The sequence below is a fragment of the Arachis hypogaea genome, chromosome 2 (genome assembly GCF_003086295.3).
Source record: "Arachis hypogaea cultivar Tifrunner chromosome 2, arahy.Tifrunner.gnm2.J5K5, whole genome shotgun sequence".
NCBI lineage: Eukaryota > Viridiplantae > Streptophyta > Magnoliopsida > Fabales > Fabaceae > Arachis > Arachis hypogaea.
Window position 1 is genome coordinate 96,791,773 of NC_092037.1, and position 21,964 is coordinate 96,813,736.

General features: G+C 32.7%; 1 protein-coding gene across 3 annotated transcripts; it reads left to right on the forward strand.

Annotated features, from left to right (window-relative positions):
• On the forward strand, positions 1-21,522 carry LOC112754353 (uncharacterized). Of its 3 annotated transcripts, none has more exons than XM_072221529.1 (12): positions 1-449; positions 6,080-8,964; positions 9,062-9,313; positions 9,402-10,115; positions 11,519-12,352; positions 12,586-13,293; positions 14,085-14,843; positions 15,519-16,160; positions 16,452-17,216; positions 17,919-18,638; positions 18,759-19,592; positions 20,949-21,522. In XM_072221529.1, the coding sequence occupies exons 2-12, from the start codon at positions 6,112-6,114 to the stop codon at positions 20,955-20,957; spliced, it is 9,090 nt and encodes a 3,029-aa protein (XP_072077630.1). In that variant the 5' UTR covers positions 1-449; positions 6,080-6,111; the 3' UTR covers positions 20,958-21,522. The 3 variants fall into 3 exon arrangements, with proteins under 3 accessions (XP_072077630.1, XP_025657765.2, XP_029149001.1); XM_025801980.3 differs by lacking the exon at positions 1-449 and adding an exon at positions 4,384-4,893; XM_029293168.2 differs by lacking the exon at positions 1-449 and adding an exon at positions 4,393-4,851.
• The last annotated feature ends 442 nt before the right edge of the window (positions 21,523-21,964 follow it).

The window sequence follows — 21,964 nt, forward strand, 5'->3', positions numbered from 1 at the left end:
GGACAAGTGGTGTTTCACTTTCACCATTTATTTGCTTGCTTCACGAGCTCATTTTCCATTCATCCCAAAACACATTTTTCAGCTTCATCTCTTTTGCAATCTATCCCTTTTTGGGTACAAATAAACCTAACTTCTTTTGCATATCTAAGCTCATTCACCTGTCAAAAAAAAAAAAAAAAAAGCTCATTCGTCATCTACACTTGCAGCGGCAGTTTCTAAATGTGGGGTCATCTGAATCGAAGCGTAGACTAAAAAAGTAAAAAGGTCTGTTTTTCCTTTAATTTGTAGCTTTATTTTGTCAAGACTTGCTCAACAGTCAACAGCTTCAATTGTCTTGTTTTGGATTGTGTGGAGATATTCAAGAACATATGAACGGGTGATTCATCTGGAGAAGAAAAATGTAGAAGATATGCAGTGGACTGCTGATGATATTGCCTAAGGACTGAGAGGTATAGGGTCCATTGCACATATTTATTACGTACTTTCCTACATACATTTTATGATTTAGTTATAACATATATAATTTAATTATCATTCAATAATAATATTAACTTTTTTATTTTTATTATTTAAATTATGATTTTATTATAATTTATATACTTATTTAATTATTAATAGATCAAATAATTTATTAATGTAACTCATCAGTTAAACTATTGACTCACTAATTTAAAACTTGGACAGATCTAATTTCAGTTCATTGTTTATCATTATAGTTGTTCTTTATTTCATATTTTTATGAAAGATAGAAAGATTAGGCCAAAGTGTTTATAGAATTTTTTAGTAGGTTAGGTGCAGGACTGATAATGGGTAAGGTAGGATTGGATTTGGATTCTACCTAATTTTATTTGTCTGTTGAAATTTTTTTAAAAATTTTACTCTATTCTATCCGCGGGTTAAGAATTTCTCAACTTTAACTCTACCCACACTCTAAAGTTCTAAACCCTACCTATTCGACTCTACCCGTAAAAAAAAATAAAAAAAATTTAAACAAATATAAAATTTAACCGTTCCAAATTTCATACATATTAATAAAATAAAAAATAAAAAATTGTTTAAATTAAAATTAAAAATAATAAAATCTTAAAAAAATCTAACATATAATTATAAATAATATGATCATCAACTAGTTTAGTGGTTATTTTAGATTTTTATAAGAAAAAAATTGTAGATTCAACACTCATTTTTTTTACTACATATATAACTTTTGCATATATATTATATAATATATTAGGAGTATGGGTAGAGTAGGGTAGGGTATAGGGGTGGCAATGGGTAGGGTAGGGTAGAATTTGGATCCAATCCTAATCCTACCCATGGGTTGAGATTTTTATATAAACTCAACCCTACTCTACCCGTAAGTTGAGAATATCTCAACCTTAACCCTACCCGCTCATAACCCGCGGGTAGGAGTGGCAAACGGGCCTAAACCCTCCGGCCCCGCCCGCGTAACCCGCCAAAAAAGGCGGACTGGACTGGAAAATCGAGACCGCCAAATAGCAAAAGCCCACCTAACCCGCACCGCTTAAACCGCGAGCTTTCGCGGACTTTGGCGAGGTGGGGCAGGCTTCCCCGCCGGGCTAAGGTTTTTTTTAGTGAGGGGGTATTTTTGTAATTTTTTGCCAAAATCTAACTTCTCCCAACCTAACTTACAAGAGTATGAAGATAAAAATTGAGTGTTTTGAATTATGTTTATGTTATTTTGGAGGCAATATTTATAATTATGTTTTGGATTATATTTATTTTGCTTTGGAGAGAATATTTATACTTATATTTTGAATGAAAATTTGGTTTATAATTATATTTATTAGATATTTATAATTACAAAGATTTTAATGTTTGTTAATATAAAAAATATAATTTTTTATTCCATTAGAAATTATAAATTTATTAATATAGTTGTGAAATTATATATATTACTTAATAGTTAATAGTAAAAAAAAAAGAGGAGCTTTGGCGGGCTTAGCCCGCCAGCCTACCAGCCCGCAGTTAGGCGGGGCGGGCTAGGATTCTAGGACCGCCTCACTAGGCGGGGCGGGACGGGCGGGCTTCCCCGCTTGCCATCCTTACCCGCGGGTACCCGATCCTACCTGCGAGTTACAAAAAATATACAACACTATTATATAACTTGATGATAATTTAAAATAGAACTGATTTTTATGTAAAAAAAAATATTAAATTATCAATTAATGATTTTCTTTTAATGGCTAAGGATCTTTTGCATTTAGTGAGAGGCATTTGATTCAACATCGACTTAAAACATATTTTTATATAAGTATATAATATAAACATATATAGAGTGCGAGTTGGTCGGGTAGGGTTGAAGCTCAACCCGCACCCTATCCGACCCGCACGAGAACTTTACCCACACCTTACCCTACCCGCTGCGGATCGGGTTGGCAACCCTATCCAAACGGGTGGGATCAGGTTGGGTACCCGCGGGTAGGGTACATATTACCACCCCTAGTAGGTATACCCTAAATCCGTATCCTACCCTATCCCCAAATAAATTCATATCGGACCCTACTTTACTCGCAACGAATCGGATAGACAACCTTACTTAAACAAATTGATCCAAATTAGATACACGTAGATAAGATATATATTGTCAGTTCTAATTAGATGTGTTGTGTCGTGTGTAAGTTGGACTCTTAAATTTCACCCAAAGTTTAATTTTTTTTTGGTGGAATATTTTGTCTTTAGCCTACATTTGTATGTTTTTATTAAGGTGAAAATTCATGTGTAGTCGATTTTACGTGAATTTGATAATTGAGAGTCGTTAGATAATTTAATTGATTTGACTAAATTTTCATCTAACAACTCTCAGTTATCAATTTTATGTGAAAACGATTATACTTACGTTTTTACCTTTCATTAAATAGATCTAAGATCTCAAATTAATTTTCACCAAATTGCTAATTTACCAACTTGAAATTAATTGCTAATGAATTTTTTGGGTTCTACACTAGTTTAAACTAATTTCAATTGAGCTTATACAATCCAGGTCCTTGAATAATATGATTAATTTAATTTTGAATTTAAAAAGTATGATAATAGAGAAATTGCAATAGAATAATATTGGCTGTTAGGTATTATTTAAAAGAGAAACAAAAATTGAAAGACAGATATTATAGACAAAAATTAAATTAAGTTTTTGTATTTTATTTAGTATATAGTATTTAGGATTAAATTATTTTTTTTTTTGTTTGGTTTAAGATTAAAATAAAAATTTAAATAAATGATATTACTAAAATATTTTTACTAATTAAAAAAAAATCAAGATAAAACTAAACTCTAATCCCCTTTTTTCTTTACACCCTCTCTCTCTCTCTGAACACTTTCCAGTGAACCAGCACCGGCAGTTTCCGTCTTTCTACAGCAACGACAACACTTACCATCGCTGTGTCTGCCGTTATGTTCATTGCGTCTTGTTCCATTACATAGAAAGCAGTTAGTCGTATCGTTGATGGTCTGTCGCTTTCTGCTGTGTTCGTTTTGCCACCTCAATTCTAGCTCTACACGGCCTCAATTCCAATTCCTGATATATTTCTGCCATCGAATCGACCGATCAGCTGAAAAATCGACGAATCAGTCACAAAGTCGATCCGGTTGAAATATCTGACTGTAGAAGAAAAATTAGTGTAAAATCCGGACTATGTCCGGACCAAATATTGATTAATTATAAAAGTTTATTAGTGCATATTCATTAATATTAATAATTATTTTTAATTTTAGTTTTTGTGAATAAAAATCTATTATCCAACATGTATGATTGTTCTAGTCTATATTTATAGAGGTCTAATAATTTTAATTTTTTAGCCTATTTTAACATCTATTTAAAAAAATGTGTATGTTAAAATTTGTTTTATTAATTATTTTTAAATGAATTAGACACTATTATTGTAAAAATTAAATTAAAAAATAATATAAAAAATATATAAATTATATCCTATTAATAAATTACACTTTAATATAATTTTAACTAACATTAATATTTAGTGCAAAAAAGATCTCAACATAAATTATATGACATCAATCTAATTCTTAATCATAATCAATTTTATAAAGTCATATTTATACCAACATTTTTTATCTATAAATACTTTTATATATGATGAATTAGAACATAAAATTACTTTTTGCATAGCAATTAAAACATGATACATTAAATAAATACAAATACCAATCCAAAAAAAAAATATTTTTAAAGAACCAAATTCCAATTTTATTTATACTTAAAAGTTAAAATAAAAAACTCATACTCTTCAAACTGGTTCAGACTGGCTGGTTTTGATAAAAACGGGTGAACTGTTGGTTTTAATAACCGGCCGGTTTGACACACTTTTTTGTATACCCACCTTGCTCAAAACGACGTCGTTTTGCTTGTTAAAAAAACCTAACCTAGACCCTTGAACCCTCGTTCCTTCCCCACCATGGTCTCTCTCAATCTCACTCAGCCTCCCCTGAAGTCCAGAACTCTGGAGTCCACACTTTCTCACATTCTCTCACTAACGATCGCCGGCTCCTCATTGGCTCTGGTGCGTCTCTGTCACTATGTCGTCACCTCCGTCTGTGGCTCGCCTGCACTGCGTTGTGGTGTCTCTCGTCGTCGTCGTCACGTCCTTGTTCGGTGTGGCTCGCCGTTGCCATCGCATCATTGTTTGGCGTGGCTCGCCCTCGCTGCTGCCTTTCCCTCGCCAGTCTCTGCTTTCCCGTGCTTGGATAGCTTGGCCTTGGTTTCCCTCTTCTCGTCTCTGCTGTCGCGTTGTCTGTAGCTTCGTTCGCATCTGTCGCCTAGTTCCTAAACCTTTCACTGTGTTTGCCAGCTCCTTCGCCTTCGTCTTCACTACGGTCATATGAACCCTTGACTTCCCTTATTTAATTATTTTCATGGTCAGCAACTAGTTTCACTTTATATATATTTAGTGTACTAGTAGTTAGCACTATAATGGCTAAATTCGAATTTAATAAGTTTGATTTATATAGATATATAAAACACTACTAATTTGAATCTGAATTTATTTAATTTGATTTAGTACTAAAAGACCTAATTCGAATACAATGAATTTGATTTATATAAATAGATGAATAAAGACATACATGATACATATAATGTTATTTGTTTTGAGACTTCCTTATAATATTAGTATGTGTTTGATTTATGCATGTATTTTATCCTATTAATTAGATATTTTTTTGGTGACTCTATTAATTAGGTATTAAATGTGCTCCATCTAATTTATTTGGTTAAATTTCCCAAACATGTGTAATGACTTTTATATCATAAATTTACCTATAAATAGGTTATGAAATACCTTATGAAATACGTCAAATACAAAACAAACTCAAATGCATTTTGTATTTGTAAATAGTGGTTATAATTGTGATATGATGAATATATTATTATAAAAAATATATGATATAAATATTTGACATTCAAGTATATTTAATGATACTATATTAATATTAGTAATAAATTTCTTATTCTCTCTGCATAATTTTATATCTACTACTCCTCTATTATTATTATTTTACAACGTAAAGATATTTTTGGTCCATGTTAGAGAGAAATCCGAAAAAGGTCACCTCTTATTTTAATAAAAGATCACTTGGAGAAAAGCTTATGATTGTGATTTTTTTTTCTTGAAAGGATCGATATGATTGTGATTTGTTATACCTTGGGTTGTCTCGGACTCGGATAGTACTTATACTTCTACATACTATTTTGAAATAATTGTTCTATATATTTTCTTTTTCAACTTTAAAATATTTGTTTTAAAAAATATGGATATCATTAATTTTGTCTCTGTCTTTACCGTAAATTGTGATTTAATTTTAAGAAAAAACAATGTCGTGTTTGTTTTTTCATGAAAGTAATTTTATCTATTCATATTATTTTTGAAAAATACTAAGAGACTATTAGAATTTATTATTTTGATCATCAATTAGTCATTAATATTTAAAAATATAGGTTAAAGTAGATTGTGTCCTTATAAATTTTTGGTAGATATCTCATGTATTTTAATTTAATTTCCTCCATTAGTTGGCCTTCATAGTTTGTTTCCATGTTTTTTTACAGGATGGAGATACATTGGTAGAAAACCCAGAAGAATGGGAAACCTTATGTGTAAACCGTTAGAGAAAGCTGTTGACTTACTCCTGGAAGCGAGTATTCGACAAATTGATTATATTATCAATTACGAAGATTATGTTGAGGGTCTAAATGAACTCGACGGGAAACTTGAGCAGAATGAGCTAACAGTGAAGCAACTAGTTGATGCTGCAGAAAACAATGCAGAAGAAATCACACCTACTACTCAAGATTGGCGTAACAGGGTGGCGGCAAAGAGAGAAGAAAGTAAGGAGTTTCGCGATGACAGAACCCTCAGGTCCAAGACAAGTTGCTTTGGCGGGGGATGCTCTAGCGGGGCTCTCCCTTTTTTGTGGCACAGGCGTCAACTTGGCAGGAAAGCAAAGATATTGGCACCGGCAATCAAAGAGCTGAATGATGAAACCCCTGACAGTGCAAATATTTCTTATCGACAAGCTCCCACGTTTGAGGATAGGAATCCATCTGGTGATGACTACCTCAAATTTGAATCAAGGAAAGGTATGATTGAGAAGGTCATGGAGCAGTTAAAAGATTCAACGGTGAGAATTGTTGGACTACATGGACCTAGTGGAGTGGGCAAGACCTCTCTGGTCCAACAAATTGCAAAGCAAGCCAAGGGCAGGTTCGACAAGGTGGCCATGGCAACTGTGAAAAAAGATCCAGACATTCAAAAGGTTCAACAAGATATTGCCGACCATTTAGGATTAACTTTTGGAGATGAAGGTCAGAAGGGGAGAGCAGCACTTTTGAGAAAGAGGCTGAAAAAGGAGAATACCCTTGTGATCCTGGATGACCTTTGGGATGAATTGGACTTGAATGAGATTGGGATTCCATTTGATAATGATGATGTTTCAAGCCACATGATGCGCCAAGAAAGAACGGAGGGGGAAGAGCAAACGACAACCAGGGGATGTAAAATTTTCATCACTTCAAGATATAAAGAGGTGTTGCGCAATAAAATGAATGTTAAAGAAAAATCAGTTGTTCTTGTCCCCGAGTTAGACATTGAAGAAACTTTGACATTATTCAAGAAGGTGGTTGGATTGTCAAATGAAAATCCCAAGTTCAAGCCAGAAACTCTTCACAAGTACTGTGCAGGATTACCAATGGCAGTTATTCTAGTCGGAAAGTCGTTACAGAACAAGAGCGAGTCAGAGTGGGAAGGCGAACTAGAAAGACTCAAAAACCAACAAGAATCGAATGAAGTGCAAAAGTACATGGAGAAACATGTAATGATGGGCTATGATCTTCTAGCAAGTGAGGAGCTCAAGTCCACTTTCCTAATGTGTGCTCAAATGGGTCATCCATCATTAATTGCTGACTTGGTGAAGTACTGCTATGGTTTGGGCACACTTAAAGATGTCCATACACTGAGGGATGCCCACAAGACCATATCTGAGTCAATCCAGAAGCTAAAAGATTTAGGCTTGTTGGATAGTACTTCCAACGACAGTTTCAATATGCATGATATAATTCGAGATGCTGCTCTGTCTATGGCGTGCAAGAATCAGAATGTATTTATCCTGAGAAATAAAACGTTGGATGTCTGGCCTCACAAGAAAGAACTTCAGAGCTGCACTGGAATTCATCTATACAAGAGTCAAATCGTGGTTGAACTCCCAGAAGTCTTGAACTCTCCTCAACTCAAATTCTTCCATATTGATACTGATGATTCAAGTTTGGAAATACCAGACAGGTTTTTTGAAAAAATGGAAGAACTCAGAGTACTAGTATTATCTGGGATTCATCTACCAAGTCTACCGTCTTCAATCAAATGCTTATCGAACCTCAGAATGCTTTGTTTGGAGAACTGCACTCTAGGTAACTTGTCGATTATAAATAAATTGAAAAATTTAAGAATTCTTAGCCTTTCAGGATCTAGAATTGAAGATTGGCCAACAGAGTTAGAGGGCTTATGCAGATTACAGTTGCTAGACATTAGCGATTGTTCAATAAGCAGATTGACTCGACCTCTTTCTTTATCGAGTTTCACTAGTTTGGAGGAACTGCATATAAGAAACAGCTTGACAAAAATGGAGGTGGAGGAAGAAGTAAATCATAGTCAAATTTCAGTTCTTTCCGAACTGAAACATTTGCATCAACTGAATTCTATAGATGTTTGCATCCCTAGTGCTGAAGTTTTACCAGCAGACTTGTTCTTTCACGAGTTGAATGACTACAAGATTGTGATTGGAGACTTTGAGACAATTTCAATTGAGGATTTTAAGATACCTAATAAATATGAAGCTTCAAGGTCTTTGGCATTGCAGCTAGAGCATGGCATGGATATTCACTCCCTAAAAGGAGTCAAATTGCTATTCAAAGGAGTGGTGAATTTGCTGTTGGGAGAACTACATGGAGTTCAAAATGCATTTTATGAACTAAATCTCAATGGATTTCCAGATCTGAAGCACTTGTCAATCGCTAATAACAAGGGCATTGAGTATATTGTGAACTCAATGGAGCTGTCACAACCCCAGGATGCTTTTCCTAGTTTAGAGTTCCTTAGCCTGTTCAACCTAAAGAACATAAAGAACATATGTTGCAGTCCTATTACAAATTCCTCATTCTCTAGACTAAAGACAATCAAAGTGCAAATATGCCCCCAATTGAAGAACATATTCTTCTTTTACATTGTTAAATTTCTTACTAGTCTAGAAACAATTGATGTCTCTGACTGCAATTCTCTACAAGCAGTTGTTGGTGAGGAAGGAGCAGGGTCCAACAAAGTTGTGCTTTATAAGTTATGCTCTTTGACGTTACAGAAGTTACCATCATTTGTCAGTTTTTACGAGATCGATGACAGGGAAATCCTCCCAGCAGAAGATGAGAAGAGTCTCTTTGAAGAAAATGTATGGCTTTCCAAAAGCTTAAAATAATATGTATTTAACAGTTTAGCATAGTGATTCCAACAAAATAACAGGTGTGTGTATTTTTTTTTTCCTGCAGGTAGAAATTCCAAAGTTAGAGATCTTGAAGTTGTTCTCAATCAAGATCCATCGGATATGGAACAATTGGCCTTCAAATGATTGGTTTCAAAACTTAATAAAACTAACTTTGGACGACTGTTGTAACTTGACATATTTATGCTCATTGTCTGTGGCTCGTTGTCTGAATAAACTAAAAAGCATCTCCATAGGTAGTTGTCCACTGATGGAGAAGTTATTCATCATCGGAGGAAATAAGAATGAGTGTTCAAAGGTGCGGACATCTTCTATGTTTTGTGCTAATGCATTTTATTTGCAATGCTCATCATCGTGTCAAATGACTTGTTTTTACATCAAAACAGGTTTGTATCTTTCCTAAGTTGGAGGAAATCGAATTGTTTTCAATGGAGATGTTACAGAAAATATGGCCAGGTGAAGACGAAGTCAGTGCAGATTCATTTCCTAGTCTCGTTTCTGTCAAGATTAACTATTGCAATAAGCTTGACAAGATTTTTCCTGATCACACGAAATGCTGGTATTTGCATTTAAAAAGCTTAAAGGTTTATTGGTGTAAGTCGGTGGAATTCATTTTCGAAAGTAGACATCCTCCGCAACAAAATGACACAAAATCTGCATTATTGGAGCTCATTGATTTGCGTTATCTCCCATATCTAAAGCAAGTGTGGAGTGTAGATCCAAAAGGAGTGGTTAACTTCACAAATTTGCAGAGCATAAAGATTTCTGATTGTAACACATTGAGAAATGTGTTGCCAGCTTCTATAGCCAAGGATCTTGGAAAACTAGAAAGTTTTTCGATAACCTCAAGTCATGAATTGGAGGAAATCATTGCTTGGGATACAGTATCAGAAACAAGCAATGAACCACCATTGATGTTTCCTGAAGTAGTCTCCTTGTCATTTAGTGACTTACCAAGCATCCGATGTTTGTACAAAGGGAGACATATTGTAGAGTGTCCAAAATTGAAGCAACTCACAATGTCTGGGTGTCCAAATCTGGAAATATTCAAAACAGAAAGTGCCAATGAAGAAGGAAAAGCATTCTTATCGGCTGAAAAGGTATAAAAGTGATTTGCAAAACTTATGACTTAATTGTTTGCTCCATTCATATAATCATATACGAGTAGGACACTTTGAATATAAAAATTCAAACAATTTTATGGAATAGTAAATTTATATGCATTTAATATCATTAAATCTTCTAAATCTTATCTTTTTAATAAAGTTATTTTGCTTTGTTATTCAGCTTCTTAACAAATGTTTCAGAGACATTTATTAACAAAACTCAGAGAAAATATTTAAAGAAAATGGTGAAATTTTCTTCTTACTTAATTAGTCAATACATCCTTATAAGTCATTTCCGTTTTTGCTATAAATTTCAATTATATTCTCTTAATACCTAAGTTGTTTTTGCATATTATCTCTAAGATAAAAAAAAAACTGTAGATAATAGAGATAAAAGTTAATTTGAATATGAAGACATAAATTATCTAATCAATATCAAATAAGAAGACATAAAAATTATATAGGAATTATCAAATAAATATTTTGTAAAATATTTTTAATATAAAATAATTTAAATTTAGCATTAGTTTATATATTATCTAAGCAATTTTTAAATAATATAATATTTATTATAATATATTATATAATAAAATTAATTTATCTTTTTGCGCAACGCGCGAATCTCTCTCTAGTATCGTTAATTATGCAATCAATTTAAATAACCCACTTGCAGTATATAAGTCTGGAAGCATTTCAAGTGTACTGTTTAATTATGTGTTTTAGTAGTTTTAATTATTAATTTTAAATGTAGACATATATATTATGATTGAAATAAATGGCTAGTATTGATTTTATGATTAAAATACACTATTATTGGAACATCTAATTCTGTGGTACACATGAAAGGTTTTCTATTAATTGGTAAATCAATCATATATTAATATATTATAGGTATTTTATTAAGGAGGTATCATTGTTTTAAACTTCCATAGCTGCAATTGGTGTTTGATAATTACATTTGGATTGAAGAGGGAAAATATAGGAAACAAGAAAATTTAGGGTCTTATTGTTTATTTAAGAAGTTTGATACTTCTTTTTGTATTTGAAATTATAAAATGTGAATTTCTTTTAAGTTAAAATGATTATATTTAAAAAAATATTATATCCGATAATTTGGTGTAATATAAAATTTTTTTTACCGACTATGCCATTTGAGTTATAACTTATTCGCATAAAACCTGTTTTTATAACAGGAAAAACAAAGATTGATAACAACTGATAAAAGTATTTTTGAATTCGGAAATGTTTGTTAGCCAAAGAAAATCAGCCAAAAACAGCCATAACTTACCTTATTTAGCATTCATTAATTGTCGCAACAATTAATGAATGCTAAATAAGGCAAGTTCTGGCTTTTTTTTTTTGTCTCCCTAGCATTACCCTTTTAAATTGATGTACAGGTAATTTTCAAGTTGGAGCATCTTCATATCGACTCAAGAAACGTGCGGTGGTTAGTAAGCAATAGAGGCAAGTACCGCTTGAACTCTTTGACACACCTTTACTTGGAGGAATGGCCGAGCATTGATGAGACTTTATACTGCTTCCTCCACACCATTCCTAATCTTCAAATTTTGGAATTGAGTATTTCTTGGGGGATTCGAGAGTTCGTGCCAAGTGGAAACACTGGTCCTCAGCAAAGGTTGGGAACAGTATTACTGCTTAAGGAATTGATTTTGGAAAGTTTAGATATGGAGGATATTGGATTTGAAAGAGATCCTGCTCTTCAGAGATCACTGCACCGCTTGGTCTTAATGGGTTGTCAAAGATTGAGGAGGTTGGCACATTCCTCGGTATCCTTCACTCACTTGACATACTTGAAAGTATCTGGTTGTGGTGAATTGAAAACTCTAATGACATGCTCAACAGCAAAGAGCTTGGTTCAACTCACCACCTTGAAGGTAGACTATTGTCGTCAATTAAATGAAATAGTTACCAAGGATGAGCAGGGAAATGACGAGGACATTAAAATTGTCTTTGCCAAGTTGATAACTATACAACTTGAACAACTCAGCAACCTTACAAGTTTCTGTAGCAACGCAAATTGTGAGTTTTCGGTGCCGTTGTTGGAAAAATTGATTCTGACAGAATGTCCCAAGATGAAAACGTTCACTGCAAAGCGCATAAGAGCACCCAGGCTACAATGTGTACTTGCCAGTGAAAGTTATCATGAGGAAGGAAAAGGATATTGGGAAGGTGACTTGAATGCCACCATTCAAATGGTGTTTGCAGATAAGGTATTCCATTTCCTTCTCTTGACAGTACTTTTCTCAGTTTTCTGCATTTAAACAATTTGTTTATGTAGAAAAATTTTTCCATACCGCCAGACACTAATCCCCAGATCATTTACATGGCTCATAAAATTTTAAAAGCAGTTCTTCAAAGTTCACCAAAAGAAATGAAGATTTTGGAAACACGTTTTAAAAACAAATCAGTGATCTTTTTTCTTTTCCCAATTATTATTTTATAGGTTCATTTGGAGCTTTCCAATCACCCGGAGTTAAAACAAGTATGGTGTGACAAAACCATGGTGCAAGTGAACAGGTTTCAGAATGTAAAATCTTTGGTTGTGAAGAGATGTGGTTATCTTGTGCATGTAATTCCATCTCATTTGCTTCATTGCTTTAAGAATTTGGAAGATCTGCAAGTATCCGATTGCAATGGAGTGCAAGTCATCTTTAATATGGATGACATTAGCAATAAGCAAGTGACAAAAGCAATGGGAATGCCTGGTTTGAAAAAATTGTCATTAGAGAATCTACCAAGTTTGAAACATGTATGGGATACAGATCCCAAAGGAACTTTTCACCTTCAAGCTCTGAAAGATTTCAGCATTGATAGATGTGATAGTCTTGAATATGTGTTTCCTTCATCTATAACTAAAGGTCTTGCCATGGACAATCTTTCAATACAAAACTGTGAGCAGTTGGTAAAAATCTTTTCAGAGGATAAAACAACCTCAGAATTAGAAGACACCATATCGATTGTGTTTGGTTCTCTGACTTCCCTGTGCCTAAGAGGAGTGCCACTGCTCAAATACTTTTATCCGGGACTACACAAGCTTCAATTTCAAAAGCTAAAAATATTATATATACAAGCTTGTAAATGGATGATATTCAATTGTGAAGAGTCAGAGGCTTACATAGACCAGCAAGTTATAGTTCCACCACTTGAACAGGTAACAATGACTTTGTCTATATTTTATGAGTAAATGGTCAAATTAGTCCCTAAAAGATCATTTGTTTTTCAAATTGGTCCCAAAAATTTTTTTTAATCAAATTCATCCTTTAAAAATTTTAAATTAGTCATGGTAGTCGGTCACTTTATTTGTTGATGGTATCAAATTAATCATATTCAATTTGATGTCAAAATAAAATTATTTTACATTAACTTTATATAAATTGAATACATTCTATTTTTTTTTACCGATTGATATTTTTAAATGCAAAGATATATAGTATAACTATTATAGCATTACTTTATCATTTTTATTATAATAAACTAAAATTATATTAGAGCTTCGTATGTATGATAAGAAATCAAGTAAACTAAAAATTTGATATTTTTTTAACAAAATATAACTTTGAACCTCAAGAATAAGAGAATGATAATCAATCTCCAAAATTCCTTCGTTAATATCAATTAAATCATTAAAAATCATTAATAATATAGAACTAATCCAATAAACAAGTTTTTAGAAAATGTATTTTCCAACATTTCTATCTTTGAGAAGTCCAGTTGATTATTTATCCTCTTTTTAAAAGAAAAAAAAAATCATATTCCGCTTTAACAAATATAAGATATATTTAATGAAATAAACAATTTAGTGTCCAAATTCCGGCCCCATGTTACTTCTAAATTTGTTCTAGCATGTCATTATTTATTCACTGTTAGGTTTCAAACTAATTTATTTTGATTTAAAACGAGTAATTGACAGTGGCCTGCAATTTTTCTTGTTTTGCTTGTTAGGTTAATCTCCTATTTCAGAGCTTGGAGAAATTATCATTTGATATAAGAGGCTTCAAGTTGACTTGGGAAGTAAAGTCTCAAAAACTTGAATTTGAAGAGTCAGAAGAAAGGGTTGAAGAAGTGCTATTTGAGGAAAAACCTAAGGCTGATTACGTTGAATTCCTATCGCATCTCGCTCTCAAAGGGTTAAGCATATCTTCTCTTTTGAGACTCAAATCCATTGGTTTGGATCACTCTTGGATACACCCCATCCTTGATAATATCCAAACATTGGAAGTGAAGATATGTTTTGATATAAAGAACTACTTAGTAGCAAGCAAGGTGTCTTTCTCTAGTCTGACGAAATTGATTGTAAATTATTGCAATGGTTTGTTGTATCTGTTCACATCATCAACAGCAAAAAGTTTGAGTCAACTCAAGCATATGGAGATAAGAAATTGTAGATCAATGCGAGAGATAATATGCAAAGAGGATGATGAATCTAATGAGAACATAATATTTGAGCAGCTTCAGGTTTTGCATCTTGAAGAGCTGCCAATGCTGAGATGGTTTTACTCAGGCAAACGTACTTTGTGTTTTCCATCATTGCAACACTTATCCATGTTTGGCAAACTCTCGACAATGGCAACATTCTGTCCCCACATCCAGATAGATCTAGATTCAGTCAAGTTGAGCTCAGGACGAAGCTACTGGGATCCATATGAAGTCCAATGGGAAGATGATGTTGATACCACTATTCGCAAAATGAATAACAAAGAAGTACGTCTTTCATTCTTTCAAAGTTAAAATTATTCTGCTGAAAAGTAGTAATGCCAAGAAAGAAAGAAAAAAAAAATTAGAACTACAAGTCTGTTTTTGGCTAATTTGTTTTTTCACCAAAAATTTTTGTTTATCTAATACCATTTTCATTTAATGCTCTTCTATATATTGAAATGTTCTAGACCAACCTTACGTACTTTGATATCACTTAGTCTTATTATTAATATTATTTAAAATTAAACTAAAAATATTTTTTAGATATCATGATATGCATCTTCTATTTAGGTGAATTTTTTTAAATTTCATGACTTTATTCAGTTTCCAGTCGACTTCATTTACAATTTTTTTGTCACTATATTTTCGTAATATTTTTCATTATCTTTAAAAAAACATGTATTGTAAATAATTATGACACTGTAAGAAATTTAAAAGTCTATGAATGTATTGGTGCTATGATTGCTATGAATGTATCCCTTGTGATTTGACACAAGTCTCCTAATGTGGAGAGTCAAACTCATACGACCCATGTAAGACCGAATTTAGACGACCACGTCTTAATACATAATATATGTGTTAGGCAAATAGATAATAAATAATAATTAATAGATTACTGCCATTCAAAACCTGATTAACTGTAACTTTGGAGTAATTAAGTTTCTTGTTTTCCATGTGCAGATTGGTCTCAGAGAAAGCCTATATTTTCAAGAGATGTGGCGTGGCTCATTGCCAGTCCGTGAAGCATGCTTCGGTAATTTGGAGTCCTTGATTGTGCATCAATGTGAATTTTTATCCCAAGTAATACCTCTTCATTTACTTCCCTTTTTAAATAACATGCGAAAATTGGAAGTTCAAAATTGTAGTTCTGTAAAAACTATATTTGATGTGAAATGCATAACAAAAGACAAGACATTCCCGCCAATTAAATTTTCACTGAAGGAGTTGGTATTAGAAAAGCTGCCGAATTTGGATAGCATTTGGAATGAAGATCCTGATGGGATACTCGACTTTCAACTTATACAACAAGTGCGTGTTGATACATGTAAAAGCCTTACAAGCTTGTTCCCAAAATCAGTAGGCAAGGATCTTGTCAATCTTGAAAATCTAGAGTTGAAACATTGTGAGAACTTGGTGGAAATCATTGCAGGAATTGAAGCAACACCAGAAGGAGCAATTTCAGAGTTTATTAAGTTCCCTTGTTTGACTTCATTGACACTGTTGGATTTGCCAAGCTTCAATTGTTTTTACTGTTCATTGCATTGTGTCTTGTTGAGGTCACTGAATGGCCATGATCCACAAATTGAGGACCAAGTCAAAGAGGTACTTAAATCGAGTTTTGACTATTTTTTATGATATAGATTTTCTTTTTTATCATAATTATGCAATTGTTTTATTCCCTACATGAGACTACTAATAGCTAATATAGTTGGGGTAATACTATATATGATAAAGAAAAAGATTTTGGTGAAGAGTGAATATTGCCTTAATTTTTTTTTAAATAAAAGAAAGCTTTAAAATTAAGTCCTTGTTTTTTTTAGGGTATCCTTGTCTTCTTTTGGTTTGGTTTAGTTATTTCTCCAACAATTTGAGACAACTGCTTTCTCTGTCCAGGTTACTCCTAAGTTGATCAACTTGTCTTTTGGTGAAAAAGAAGCGAAGATGATTGGACATGAAGAATGTGAGGAAAGCCACTTCTGCAACATAAATGTTCCTGACATGCAGAGCTTTGATATTAAGCTTGTGTGTGATGAACTTCCATACGCATTTCTTCAAAAGGTGTCATGTATAGAGAGTCTCGAAGTGAGTAATAGTTCCATAAAGGAGATATTCTGCCCGGAAAGATCTAATTTGAATTATGCTCAATTCCTATCACAGCTGAAGAAATTGGAGTTGGATTCTCTTTCTGAACTAATTTCTATAGGGCTTGAACACTATTGGATACGAGAATCATCCATCCTCAAAACTCTCACACATTTGACTGTATCTAAATGTGATAGTTTGATATATTTGTTCACATCTACAACAGCAAAAAGTTTAACTCAACTCAAAGAGATGGAGATATCTAATTGTGAATCTATCCAAGAGATTGTGTCTAATGAAGGAGAAGAATCAATTCATGATGAGATAGTTTTTGAACAGCTACAAAAACTACAATTTTATCGTTCGAAAAACCTTAGAAGATTTTATAATGGAGGTTTTACCTTAAGCTTGCCATCATTGGAGGAATTGAAAGTAATTGAGTGCAAAAGGATGGAAACTTTCTGTGAAGGTACTATCAATACGAAAAAGTTGTCAGCAGTCTCTTTTAAATTTGGAGATACAACCCCATTGGAAGTTGACCTCAATTCTGCCTTTCGTAACACTTACAAGACAGAGGTATGTATGTGTTTATTTATTTTCTCCTTTCTTAATTTTTCTTTAAGATATAAAACTTTTCTCAATCCATTTTAAGTGTTTATAACAACAAATTCTGTGTGGATGGAGGATGCTGTTCATGTACTCACTTTACCAATCTTTAATTGTCAGCATTCATAACCTGAATTGGTGTTGACCAACACAAGTTTTAGCCAAGTGGTATGCCATAACACGCTTTTAATAACAAAATATTGTATTATATAAATAAATAGATTGAAAATCAATCCTTCAAGTTTTAATCTTTCTCATGCTTAGGATTTGGCGCTACATCATCATTGCAAGTTTCAAGGACATAGAATTGTAATAATAATAAGAAAAAACATAAATTAAAGAATGAAATAAAAGACCTAATTCTCAAAGAGAGCTTGAAAGCTTTGCTGGTCTTGGTCCAACATAGTGCAATGGTCGGATTGGATCAACATTCTGTGAGTGCATATATAATGTAGGTATATAATTTGATGTTGGATTAAAATCAGATATGATATGCATCATTTTGTTGCAAAATTTTACATTAATTTTCACATTAGCTGATATACTTTTTATACGCTTTACACAAATATTTTATATATGTATTTATAATTTAACATTTTTATAAAGATATGATACTAGTTTTTGGATTGCCAATTAAGAGGTGTACTGATTAATTTAACATTGCATGCGCAGGTTGCAAAATTTGTAAGGGAAGTTAAGGATTTGGAGCTCAAGGAACACCCCTGGATACATGAAATATGGAATGATCCATCTAGAGTCCCATCTCTGTGCTTCATCAGATTGAAGATTTTGATCGTGGAAAAATGTGAATTCACATCTATTGTAATACCTTCTCATATACTCGGTCTGCTATGCAAATTAGAAGAGTTGGTAGTGCGACAATGTGATTCCGTAAAAACAATATTTGAAGTGACAAATGAAGCCAAAGACACAAAGGTCCTCTCCTTGAAGAAATTGACTGTTGAGGACTTGCCAAATCTTGAACATGTTTGGGATTCAAATCCTATACAGCAAGTTAGTTGCTTTCAGAGCTTTCAAGAAGTGTACGTTCATAGATGCAACAGCCTTCAAAGGTTGTTTCCAACCTCTGTAGCCGAAAATCTAGATAAACTTGAGAAACTGGAAGTAACAGAGTGTGACAGATTGGTGGAAATTGTTGCAAAGGATAAAGCAGCTGTTGAAGGTGCTCCTAAAGAGTTTGCATTCCAAAGCTTGACCTCCATAAAACTATGGTCTTTGCCAGAATTGAAATGTTTTTATCCTTCACCGCACAAGCTAGAATGTCCCAAGCTAGAGGAAGTGCACTTATTCCACTGTGACCAGTTGAAATACCAGTCTCAGAGATTTCAACGTTCACAAGCAGAGAATCAAGCCATTTTCTTTCCAAAAAAGGTTCGATATCTTGTTGAATTTTATGACAATATCCCTCCATGTCTTATTCTTTATTAATTATTATGACCATCATGTAGCTGTATATATGCTTAATTGCCCATTTTGTTTTTACTTCAATAGGTAATTCCAAACTTAAATTTTCTAGCACTGAGCAAGGAGGAGATCATGATGATGTGGCATGAGCAGCTTCATGTGAATGACCTTTCAAAATTAGAAGCTCTTTGGTTGCAATGTTTTCATGACGATTCAGATACTTTTCCATATGAAGTACTCCAACAGCTTCCCAACATAGAAAATCTTGCTGTGAGTTGTAGCTCTTTCAAAGGGATATTCTGCTCTGAGAGTCCCAACATGGATGGTGTCGAAGGAATTCTTCCTCATTTAAAATGTTTGCAATTGATTAAGCTGTCTAAACTGAACACCATTGGGTTAGAGCATTCATGGATGGATATCATTTCTAAAAATCTTGAGAAGTTACTAATAGACCAGTGTCATTGTTTGAAGAGCATAGTACCAAGCAAGGTATCGTTCTCCAACCTAATAGAATTAAACATATCAAAATGCAATGGTCTTGTGAGTTTGTTCACACCTTCAACAAGCAGAACTCTGTATCAGCTGAAGCACATGTCAGTAAAAGATTGTGAATCATTAGAAGAGATAGTGTCAGAAGAGTCATCAGAGAATGTTGAAGAGGAGATAATAGTATTTTCTGAACTGAAAACTCTGTCCCTTCGCTCTCTACCAAAGCTTGGAAGGTTTTACAATGGCAACATTGCCTTAAAATTCCCATCATTGGAAAAATTCTCACTAATCAGTTGCCAAAAGATGGAAAGCTTTTGTGCAGGTGCTGCCATTGTCAACAGGCGAACAGAAGTTGAATTTATGAAGAATGAAAAAACAGTGTTATTGGAAGTTGATCTTAACTGTGCTGTACGGAAGGCATTTGAAGGGACGGTATGCATTTTATTCCTTTCTCTTAAGTTGAAGTTCTTATTAGCCTAAAGTTTACTCTTTTCAGTTTTATTATACTCTGCAGTTTGCATAATCATTGAATTTGTTAAAATAATTTAGAATACAGTTTTCCTTTATATTTGTTAAAATAATTTAGACTAAGTTAATATGTCATGCTTTTTTTCTTATTCATATTAGTTATAGCCAATTCAGAGATGTAAGCATACAGAAAAGAGAGTTGCCACTAAGTCCTAATGTTCTGTTTCAGTTTGGTCAATAAGAAAAATTAATTAAGGTGGCACATACATAGTTTGATTAGTAAAATACTATAATTGTTTTTTGCCTAAATCAAATTAAGTTGCTTAATTAACACCACACCCCATTACGAATGTTTCAAATTCAACAAACTCCTTAGTTATGTTAGTGATTGTAAGAGCTACCAAGAGGAAAGATGGTACGTAGGATGTTGCATAAGATCATATGGAATTATGTTTCTGCCCAAAGTTTTATGACCTCTATTTAATTGAAGTCTTAGCCACTAGATTCTGTGAGAGAGAAATGATTAATTAATTAGTTAGAGATTTGGTTGGAACGGCATACATCATTCATTCTTTCTTAAACTTTCCATTATTACACAAATGCTTTTGGATTCAGTAATCATTTCCAACCTCAATACAAGAGTTATTGGTTTATTTTGTTGATCCTAAATTTTACTTATTATATACCAGTATTAAAATTTCTTCAAGTAGTAAACCTAAACGTATATATCTGCTTGATCTTGACCCAATCATCAGTTAACCTTATTTATTCTTAATTAAGTTTAAAACATTACCAGGATGAATATTCACTTTAGGTTAAGTCTTAAGTATCTTTGTTGGAATATAAAATTAGTTACATAGTTTCTATTCTGCTATTTAAATTTAAAAAAAAAATAAAAAATACTTCATTAATTAACTGTATAGGACTAAATAGTATATACCGAATTAATCCGCTGCGTTATTGAATCTTGGAACCTGGATGCACTTAATGAGAGTAATAATACTGTGACTAAGCCTTTGAAGTGCTATTTAATTTGTTCTTTATTCTTCTTTTATTAATTTTATTTCTTAACTATGTTCTGATTGGAGGCAATGATTGGGAAAGGTTCAAAGCAAAAATTTGGTTTCTATTATTATTATAATTGTTATTCTTATTGTCCAAAACAAAATCCTTTATGTTTGTCTTCTTGCCTTTCTAGTAGATCCGAAATTAAGGATGAGAGTTATATTACCATCATTTTTTTTACAGCATATATTATTTAAGTTTCAATTTTTTATTTTTATTTGATCTTTGTTTAAACTAACACTGTTATATTAACAGTTTTATTAGGCGGAATCTAATTCCAGTAATGAAGTTAGAGACAAAGTGAGGATACCCACATGGACAAGACATTGATCATTGATGAAGAGGAAGGAATATTGTCAACTTGACTTCTTTTATGTTGTTTTTTTTTTTCAAAAAAAAAATGCTAAAAAAAATTAAAAAAGAGAAAAAAAAAAAGAGCAGGTATGTAGTGTGGTTATAAGTCTACCCAAAACAGAAAAAAGAGGGAAAAAAAAGTTCAAGTGTAGTGTGGTTTTAACTTTTAACTTTTAAGGTAAAAAAAAAAAAAAAAGAGTGCAGGTGATGTGTGTGGCGTGGTCACAAGTTTTTTTTAAAAACAACGTATGCATGTGTGGTGTGGTTATAAGTTAAAAAAAAAAAAACAAAAGAGTAAAAAAAAGGGTTGAGGATGATCTATGTTAGTGTAGCCATGTGTGTGAAATGTGATTGCATTTTAACTCATGGATAATGGATGATAACAGTGTGTTAAACTGTATTACTTATTTTGCTTTTTTTCATTCTTTTAAGTACTTTCATTTTTTAAAAGTAAAAAAATAAAAAACTGTTTGTATTCCGTTGTTAATTTAATATTATGTCGTGAGGCTATAGGTGTGGCTGAACACCACTCTCCAATTCCTCTCTATCATTTGGAAAATCTTCTCCTCCAGCTGATTGGGGTGATTCCTGCGCCTCTCATGTTTTTGACAAAATCAATCTCAAAAATTATTTCTGATAAAATTGTGAAAGAATAAGAAAAAGAAAGAATGCGAATTTTTATTGATTATTGATTGATTGAATTGTACTTAAGTGTATTGTAAACTATGAGGGTAAAATTAAATATATATAGAACATTATCCTATGAAAAATAAAAGCAAATAAAGATAAGATAAGAATAACTAAAGATAAGATAAAGAAAAGATAAAATAAGATAATAAAGACTAAATTTATAATTGAATTTGTGTATTCTGTTGGGCTGAATTTGTGAGGCACGAAATTTCTTTAGTGTTATCATG